The 9,240-nt window shown below is 44.3% G+C and overlaps 2 protein-coding genes across 6 annotated transcripts; one reads left to right on the forward strand and one right to left on the reverse strand.

Annotated features, from left to right (window-relative positions):
* Positions 1 to 522: 522 nt before the first annotated feature.
* Positions 523 to 5,498, forward strand: gcsha (glycine cleavage system protein H (aminomethyl carrier), a). The gene is made up of 5 exons (XM_035791173.2): positions 523 to 720; positions 934 to 1,013; positions 1,588 to 1,651; positions 3,518 to 3,649; positions 4,533 to 5,498. Exons 1-5 carry the CDS (start codon positions 570 to 572, stop codon positions 4,628 to 4,630), a joined length of 525 nt encoding a protein of 174 aa, XP_035647066.1. The 5' UTR covers positions 523 to 569; the 3' UTR covers positions 4,631 to 5,498.
* Positions 5,199 to 7,419, reverse strand: LOC118396761 (uncharacterized). Of its 5 annotated transcripts, XM_035791177.2 has the most exons (4): positions 7,118 to 7,381; positions 6,832 to 7,006; positions 6,572 to 6,612; positions 5,199 to 6,324 (listed from the first exon to the last, which is right to left on the reverse strand). In XM_035791177.2, the coding sequence occupies exons 2-4, from the start codon at positions 6,995 to 6,997 to the stop codon at positions 6,070 to 6,072; spliced, it is 462 nt and encodes a 153-aa protein (XP_035647070.1). In that variant the 5' UTR covers positions 6,998 to 7,006; positions 7,118 to 7,381; the 3' UTR covers positions 5,199 to 6,069. The 5 variants fall into 5 exon arrangements, 3 of the variants coding, with proteins under 3 accessions (XP_035647070.1, XP_035647069.1, XP_035647067.1); XR_004828259.2 differs by having other exon boundaries at positions 6,443 to 6,612; positions 6,832 to 7,362; XM_035791176.2 differs by having other exon boundaries at positions 6,865 to 7,400.
* Positions 7,420 to 9,240: the final 1,821 nt, after the last annotated feature.

Raw genomic sequence — 9,240 nt, forward strand, 5'->3', positions numbered from 1 at the left:
TCAGTGATAGAGAAGGGGTGGAGGGAAGGGTTGGGGGTGGAGAGCTGTAAAACACACTTTCCCAGTATCTCCATGGTGAGGGGTGTGTGTTATCAGTCTCAGACTGTGTTTTGTAGGCAGGTTACCTAAATGTAACTCTGTGCTCTGCTGAAACCATTGACTGAGGGGAGAGTGACTGGATTGCTAGGGGCATTTTCAGGAACATCATCTGCAGATGATTAGTGCTTGTGACAGTTGCTGAGGGATTGGACCAGCAAAGCCTATTTAATACTCACTTACAGTCTCTTTCTCTCCCATTCTCTTTCTTTCTCCAGTAGCCTCTCCCCTCTAATCCCATTGACCATATTGAAAAAAAAGTATTAGTATTTTACTCTGTGGATGTAGGCCGATCTGTATTCTACATGTAATACAAACATGCATTTTCTTACATAACACAATGGAACGCCACAAGTATATTTGTATCCGAACTTCCACCACTTTGTGCCCTGCTGAACTCGCCCCAAGTGGCATCCGTGATGATGACGTCTACTAAACGTGACAGCCACTGCAGTTGTAAAGACGCGACGAAAATGGCTACGTGTGTAATGCTACGTTGCTTGTCTTCCAACTTTACCTCTGCCATGCCCTTTCTCTACAGTTCGGCACAGCTAACTCCCTCTCGGCTGGTATCCAGGGCATATGTACTACGGACTCTGTTCACTACCACCCGACTCTCATCAGGTACTTGGTTGTGGACCTCGCAACACAGGTGGCTAGCTAACATGCTAACGTTAGCTAGTTCATAACAAGGACGTTCTTGTTTTGCATAGCACGGACATAACGTAGCTAGTTAGCAAAGCGTGTAGATTAGAAGTAGACGAATAACTGTTTTTAGGTTTGTCGACTTATGTGTAGCTACTCGAACTAATTGCAATTTTCGCCTGAATTCCACAGCTCTTAAATTCACAGACAAACACGAATGGATACGAGTAGAGGGGGAGGTAGGGACGGTTGGCATCAGCAAATTTGCTCAGGTGGGTTGTTCTCGAGGCATGCTATCACTAGTTCTTAAAGACATGTTTCGGTACCTGAGTGACAAATTATTTAAACCTGCTTTGGGCTGGATGTGTCAATGTGTAGTTCATACATGCTAAATTAGTCTTACCTCAATTAGCCATGAAAGTGACTTTTCTTGAATCTGTGCCATGCCATTTTCACTACATACCCTAGTAATTAAAGTTGTAGCCAATGAGCTTCTTCAGCCCCTCGCATTTGAGTGACAACTAACAAAAGGCCTTCTCAGCGATATCCAAGGAGTTTGCAGGGTGGACACAGCAGAGAGGGGGAGCAATGTGTTGCACATACGTGACCTAGTATGCAAATTTCGTGGACCTCTTTTGGCTTGTGAGTGCTAATTTCAGAACTACTGGCTAAAAAGTATACACAAGTACCGGACAATCTCTTTAAGAGCCCCATTAGGACCTGTGGTTTTCTTACCAACCCACTGTTAGTATATGTTGTGGCGCTCCCAACACATCATGGATCATCAGTGTTGTTGGGACTGACACGTCTCATTTAATTGGTAAAATCTAAATCTGTGTCCTGCAGGAGGCTCTAGGAGATGTGGTGTACTGTGGACTACCAGAGGTTGGCACACAGCTGGCACAGACTGGTAAGCAGCAAATCAAATTAGCAGATGTTAATGCGAGTGTAGCGAAATGCTTGTGCTTCTAGTTCCGACAATACAGTAATAACCAACGAGTAATCTAACCTAACATTTTCACAACAGCTACCTTATACACACAAGTGTAAAGGGGTGAAGAATATGTACATAAAGATATATGAATGAGTGATGGATGATAGCGGGGTGACCAGGCAGTTGCTCGGGTGGTTGTTGTCCTTGATGATCTTTATGGCCTCCCTGTGACATCGGCTGGTGTAGGTGTCCTGGAGGGCAGGTAGTTTGCCCCCGGTGATGCGTTGTGCAGACCTCACTACCCTCTGGAGAGCCTTACGGTTGTGGGCGGAGCAGTTGCCGTACCAGGCAGCCCGACAGGAGGCTCCTGATTGTGCATCTGTAAAAGTTTGAGTGCTTTTGGTGACGTGCCGAATTTCTTCAGCCTCCTGAGGTTGAAGAGGCGCTGCTGCACCTTCTTCACCACGCTGTGTGTGGGTGGACCAATTCAGTTAGTCCGTGATGTGTATGCCGAGGAACTTAACTTTCTACCCTCTCCACTACTGTCCCGTCGATGTGGATAGGGGGGTGCTCCCTCTGCTGTTTCCTGAAGTCCACAATCATCTCCTTTGTTTTGTTGACGTTGAGTGTGAGGTTATTTTCTTGACACCACACTCCGAGGGCCCTCACCTCCTCCCTGTAGGCCGTCTCGTCGTTGTTGGTAATCAAGCCTACCACTGTAGTGTCGTCTGCAAACTTAATGATTCGGTTGGAGGCGTGCATGGCCACGCAGTCGTGGGTGAACAGGGAGTACAGGAGAGGGCTCAGAACGCACCCTTGTGGGGCCCCAGTGTTGAGGATCAGTGGGGTGGAGATGTTGTTACCTACCCTCACCACCTGGGGGCGGCCCATCAGGAAGTCCAGTATTCAGTTGCACAGGGCGGGGTCGAGACCCAGGGTCTCGAGCTTGATGATGAGTTTGGAGGGTACTATGGTGTTAAATGCTGAGCTGTAGCATTCTTGCATAGGTATTCCTCTTGTCCAGATGGGTTAGGGCCATGTGCAGTGTGGTTGCGCTAGTTGTTTAGCTCAGTTACCTTAGCTTTCTTGGGAACCGGAACAATGGTGGCCCTCTTGAAGCATGTGGGAACAGCAGACTGGGATAAGGATTGATTGAATATACCCGTAAACACACCAGCCAGCTGGTCTGCGCATGCTCTGAGGCTGGGATTGCCGTCTGGGCCTGCAGCCCTGCGAGGGTTAACACGTTTAATTGTTTTACTCACGTCGGCTGCAGTGAAGGAGAGTCCGCAGTTTTTGGTAGCGGGCCGTGTCAGTGGTACTGTATTGTCCTCAAAGTGAGCAAAGAAGTTGTTTAGTCTGTCTGGGAGCAAGACATCCTGGTCTGCGACCGGGCTGGTTTTCTTTTTGTAATCCGTGATTGACTGTAGACCCTGCCACATACCTCTTGTGTCTGAGCCGTTGAATTGTGACTTTACTTTGTCTTTATACTGACGCTTAGCTTGTTTGATTGCCTTGCGGAGGGAATAGCTACATTGTTTGTATTCGGTCATGTTTCCGGTCACCTTGCCCTGGTTAAAAGCGGTGGTTCGCGCGAATGATGCCATCAATCCACAGTTTCTGGTGTGGGAATGTTTTAACAGTTGCTGTGGGTACGACATTGCCAATGAACTTGCTCACCGAATCAGCGTATTCGTCAATGTTGTTTGACGCAATGCTGAACATATCCCAGTCCACGTGATCGAGGCAATCTTGAAGCGTGGAATCAGATTGGTCGGACCAGCGTTGAACAGACCAGAGAGCGGGAGCTCATGACCTGGCCTATCGCTGTCCTCTTTTTAGATGAATTTGGAGCATTGGAGAGTGTGAAGGCAGCCAGTGAACTGTACTCTCCTCTAACCGGGGAAGTAACAGAGGTCAACACACTCCTGGCAGACAACCCTGGCCTCATCAACAAGTCCTGCTACAAAGACGGTGAGCACACACACCCGCCCGCAGACATACAGTGAGCTCCAAAAGTATCCGGACAGTGACACATTTTTTTGCTGTTTTGGCTCTGTACTCCATAACTTTGGATTTGAAGTGATACAATGACTGAGGTTAGAGTGCAGACTGTCAGTTTTAATGTGAGGGTATTTTCATCCATATCGGGTGAACCATTTAGAAATGACAGCATTTGTTAGACGCACAAATATACAAGAAATGTGTGCTTCTATAGCTTTCACTTATTTTTCAATTTATTCAGGATTATCTGTAATCTTGGTAGCGTCCACATTAATGTAGAAGTGTTTCAAAACATATATTCTTATTTACAATAAAAGTCACTCCAAAATGATTTATTTACCATTAATTTCTATTGGGCACAAAATAATCTGAAACGCAACCAAAACAAACAACAAATGCATCCAACAAATTTGTAGAGTCACAAGCTTGATGTAATCATTGCGTGTTGTGAATATGGGACCAAATACTTAACTTTGGACTACTTTAATACACACAGGTGAATTTGTCCCAATACTTTTGTTCTCCTAAAATGGGGGGGAAGAGACTGTACAAAAGGTTAAGTAATTTCCAAACGGTCTACCAATATGGATGAAAATACCTTCAAATTAAAGCTGACAGTCTGTAGTTTAACCTCATAGTAGTTGTATAATTTCAAATCCAAATTGCTGGAGTACAGAGCCAAAACAAAATTGTCACCGTCCCAATACTTTGAGCTCACTGTATATGCATACACTAGTCTAAACGCTTTCTTGACACGCACACAAACACGCATATCAGTGATTATTTTAGAAATAATATTCAAACAAGGCCTGTGACTAGGCTCACCTCTGACTTCTAATCCTTGCTCCGACAGGATGGCTGATGAAGATGACCATTGCTAACCCTAAGGAGCTGGATGCTCTGATGGATGAGAAGGCTTATGAGAGATACATCAGATCCATAGAAGACTAGCATCGCCTGGACGCAACCCTCATCACCCCCTCACCTGCCTAGCAATCCCTACTAGAGAGGAAGTGCACCAGTTGTGCCGGGAGTCAGATGTGACACTACACCGGGAAACCACCAGAAACGCCAGAGAAGCAGCAGAGCTCATCCTTATTGACTTGCCAGTGTTATTGTGGTCTGAATGTTAAGTCTTTAGTGTACTGGTAATGACTATGACCTAATGGGGATGTTGGGAGCAAATGTCTTACACGTGTGGCATGACGTACTGTACATGGCTGATGTAGAGTGATACTGTACGAGTCCTGATGCATTCTCTGGCTGAATCTCAAGTCTTATCCTTGATTCCTTGTGTCCTTTCTCCGCCTCCTTAAAACATTAGAGGGTTTCATTATGTTTTGAGGAGTTAAGGACACAAAATAATTGAGGAAAATACTTTAAGATTAATCCTCAGTCTTCTACTCAAAGCCTTCCCCAAGCACAGGGGATGAGGAACGTTTGGTGCATTCATAATTAAGTGAGAAGTTGTTAATTATACCAGTTGGATGTATTCACATGCTTTTAACTCATTGAGAAATGGGATGATTGAGTTGTAGGGGGGTTTAAGTGGATTTTTCCCAGTTGTGTGTGGTAAATACCACCTTCCCACTTGGTTATGAATGCAGCATCACGACAACACTACTGGGAAAAATAGTGCAATTCTGAGGACTATCAAATACAGCTGTCTGGATCAGTCCATCTGGTAGGGGAGGGGGAAGGGGTAATAATAAAGCACTTTGGATCTGGAGCAGGCTGGTTTCTACTGTATGTTGTGCGTCTGTATGCACAGCATGTACTGGCACTGAAGATTACGTACAAATAAAACTCCTGACTTGCACTTCCTTGTGTTTACTTAGTGCAAGTCATGTCCACTTCATCCCCCCTGGGTACTTTTACTGAGATGTCTGTGTAGCCTCTGATACTAGTTTGGAAAGACAGCACTTAAAGATTGTATTTTCATTCATGTTTATATTTGCTTGAATTCCTTAGCACAAATATTGCACTTTAACACAATGGCACCTAGTAGCAGTGCTTGCAGTTGATTCAGCCTGCATTACTGAATTATGATTGGTAAAGGACGAAGATGTAAACCAATTCATTTAAACAGCAGTTTGTCCTTGTTACACAGACTAACCACACTGTTCCTGCACCGATGACATGGATGTCGATTAAGGCAGCCCCCCCACACCTCTGATTCAAAGGAGTTTGTTTCACATTGCAGTTGAATGCATTCAGTTGTACAACTGGCTTGGTGTACCCTTAAACTCTAACCCATGATGTGGTACCTAGTTTTGCAACAGTTCTATCAGTGTAGGCTGATCTTTAACCCCTGCCCTCTTGGTCATCTGTGAAACGTAGCCACTCCCCCAGGCACAGAGGATAACCTGGCCTTAGCAGCAGGGGTCCTCCTAACCCTTCCCCAGGTCAAATGGGGGTGTGCCAGTCCCTCTATCTTTCTCTGGTCTCTCCTGTCTCTCCCTCCCCTCTTTCATCACGCTGGTCATGAAGTCTGTCTGGTTCAGGAAGGCGATGGTCTCATCCCGCCTGCAACTCACATGGGGGTTAGAGGCAGCGTCCGGGTCTTGATCGTCTGATTTGTGTTTGAACTCCATGCGGGTGATGACAGGCAGGAGGAACTGCCTATCTGTGTTGACTACGAATCCCTGAGAGAGAAGTTGTCACTCACTCAATTTAGCAAAATTCCCAGTGCGACATTTGTACATAAAATACACACCACTATAAAATGGCTAAAGGCTTTAAAAAAAAGAGAATAAATCATACAGGAAAAATAGTACTGAGGACCACTCATGAGACACAATACAATAGAAGCAGTGAGTTGATGAACACCCAGGGCCTCCGAGACCAGGGGGGGGGGACCAGGTCCACATACTCCCCAAAATGCCTCCTCACCAACTTCACGTCCTGCAGAGAGAGGCTCCTTTCCTCCAGATCTGTCAGTGTAGAGCAATAAGGGAAGTGTAACACTCACACTTCTATACAGAGAAACACATGAGAGTTGAGTTAACTTAGGAGCAAGGCTATGGTAGGGTTATGTTAACTACAGTAAGGTTCGGTTCAGGTTATTACAATGAGGTTAGGATAAATCTGGTAAGATAAGGGTAACTATGGTAAGGGTATAGGTTAGGATAAGGCTGTTGCTCTTGTCTTACCGGTGTGGCGCAGCATGGAGGCTGGACACTTACAGGGTTTGTGTATGTCATCAGGCACAGCAGCCAGCTCAGGACACCACGTCCTGGCGTAACTTCCGTTAGGGTCACAGGTCATAGCCGCGTCAACAGGATGCATGACAAAGTTCCAGTGGTCCAGACCACACATGCTTCCATTCTGCCACATCACGACATTTTTGGCCATGTCAGCATCTACCAGGGTGTCCTACACACACAGTAAAATGTGAATTAAACAGACAAAGCTCTATATTCTGGTGTGTGTGTTCACCTGAAACCAGCAGTATCCCTCCTGCCATGGTAGATGGAGGTAAACTATGAGGAAAGATAGTTGTTCATCATCTCATATAGTTGTTCATCCATTCAGTCAGCCACAGCTGTCTACTATACGCAGGGGTGGGCAGTTCCAGTCATCAAGTGCCTGATTGGTGTCACAGTTTTTCCCCAGCCCCAAATAACACGCCTGACTCCAATAATCACCTAATCATGAGCTTCAGTTTAGAATGCAATTTGATTAATCAGCTGTGTTTGCTAGGGATGCAGAAAAATCAATTAGGCACACGAGGACTGGAGTTGCCCACCCCAACCTGTCCTGCCTCTCTGCCGTGCCTTCAGATGATCCTGCTCACAACTCCACCGAAGGGCCTGATTGGACAGAAACCAGGAAGCGAGTGAGTGTTCTGCTTTCATTGGATACAAACCAGGAAGAGGATCAGTGTTAACCCTGCCCTTACCTTGTCTCAGTGGTTCCCAAGGAAGGTCAGGGAACAGTGTTGGCTGCCAGTAGGCCAGGTCCCTCCAGGACAGTTTTCATATGAACTTGGGGGGTCGGCAGCGTACCCCTTTCACGTGCCACAGCGAAAAAACTACTGTAACTGTCACTGCCATAATATTTTAAATATCCAAAGTGTATATCTAGAATGAGTCATAATCATCCATGAAAAGACATATTTAAATGTACATTTCTTTGAATTTTTCATACGCTTTTCAGTTATCAATTCTGGTGATAGTAGGAGAGAAGTGAGTAGGCTGGGTCGTCACTAGTTACCACAGCCACAAAGACATAAACCCCGCCTATTTCTGCATTTATTTTCTTAAAATTGGATTTTAAACATAAACTTAACCACACTACTAACCTTATGTCCAGCCTTAAATTATGATCTAAAAGCTATTTTTGTTTTAATTCATTGTTATGATATAGACCATTTGACTTTGTGGCTGTGCTATCTAGTGAAACATAAATGATTGACTCAACAGCTGATCTCTAGTTAACCCTCCTGCTCTGTTCCGGTCTAATTGGACCGATTTACAAATTTTCTCTCTGAAAAAAAATGTAGTTTATTTCATCTGATTGTAATAAGGTTCCATGACTTTGTCCACACAGGGCATCTGAACACACAAAATACATTTGGAGGATTTTCATAAAATGTAGGTTGCTTTATTTAACTTTTGGTCATTAGAAATTAATGGGTGAGACTACAATTAGTGTATAAATGTGTGTTTGAGCACACACACACCTCATTCCCCTTCTTGGTTTCCATCGCAACCCCCACGGGAAACTTTCCCCAATAGAATCTTTCCCCCATGGGAACCACCCACACCTGTTGGCATTCTCACAAACAATCGCAACATTGTTTCAACTAATATATAGAACTTTTCTCTCAGCTCTGGGATATAAAGCTTTTTTGAGGCCTTGCTCACAATTCATTCTGTGGCAGCACAATGACTAAACAGTATACTGTATGTGAGGCTCTTGATCATATCTTTGATCATGACACTGGTGAGGAGGAGAGAGTCTTTGTTAAACTTTGACAAAACGTAGTCTGTGATAAATAGCACAATATGTTTGCCCTGAATATTTGTTATAGTCAAAATAATCCATACATTATGCTTTTTTTACTCAAAAACGAGTTGTATGAGCTCAGGTCAATGAGGCCTACAGGCCATAAATAGCAAATAGAAGTTAAAAATGTGTAATGTTCACAAGAACTTAAGTTGATATAAAAATCGAACACGACATTAGGTGATAATATATGTATTTTGGGGATTTTTAATCAGCTATAATGGGGTGGTCATTTTGAACCGGCAACACAGAATTAATTAACATGAAATGAACACAACAGGAGGGTAAACAAACACAGTCCAAAACTATTTTGTAATCTGATGCGATGCAATGCAACATTTTGACCAGTAGAGAGCACACAAGTCTAAAATATGACAGACATGAGTCATTTTCTACGCTCATGGTGCTCCGGAGCACCCCTCAGCTCCCCTCTTCACACTAAAGACAAATCAAATCATCATAATTATCATCATCGTCCAGTCTAGCCATCCTACAACCTCTCCCACCAACTTTCATAACCTTCATTTATTCTCTTGATCTTCATACTATAC

Source organism: Oncorhynchus keta, chromosome 17, assembly GCF_023373465.1.
Source record: "Oncorhynchus keta strain PuntledgeMale-10-30-2019 chromosome 17, Oket_V2, whole genome shotgun sequence".
In the NCBI taxonomy this organism is placed as follows: domain Eukaryota; kingdom Metazoa; phylum Chordata; class Actinopteri; order Salmoniformes; family Salmonidae; genus Oncorhynchus; species Oncorhynchus keta.

Excerpts from the sequence above, each read along its gene's own strand:
- gcsha (XM_035791173.2), top strand. The coding sequence starts at position 570 with ATGGCTACGTGTGTAATGCTACGTTGCTTGTCTTCCAACTTTACCTCT. Across the intron at positions 1,014-1,587 it reads GCATCAGCAAATTTGCTCAG|GAGGCTCTAGGAGATGTGGT; the intron begins GTGGGTTGTTCT and ends TGTGTCCTGCAG. Across the intron at positions 1,652-3,517 it reads CACACAGCTGGCACAGACTG|ATGAATTTGGAGCATTGGAG; the intron begins GTAAGCAGCAAA and ends TCCTCTTTTTAG.
- LOC118396761 (XM_035791174.2), bottom strand. The coding sequence starts at position 7,033 with ATGGCCAAAAATGTCGTGATGTGGCAGAATGGAAGCATGTGTGGTCTG. Across the intron at positions 6,613-6,831 it reads CTCCATGCTGCGCCACACCG|ATCTGGAGGAAAGGAGCCTC; the intron begins GTAAGACAAGAG and ends CTACACTGACAG. Across the intron at positions 6,325-6,571 it reads CTCTGCAGGACGTGAAGTTG|GGATTCGTAGTCAACACAGA; the intron begins GTGAGGAGGCAT and ends CTTCTCTCTCAG.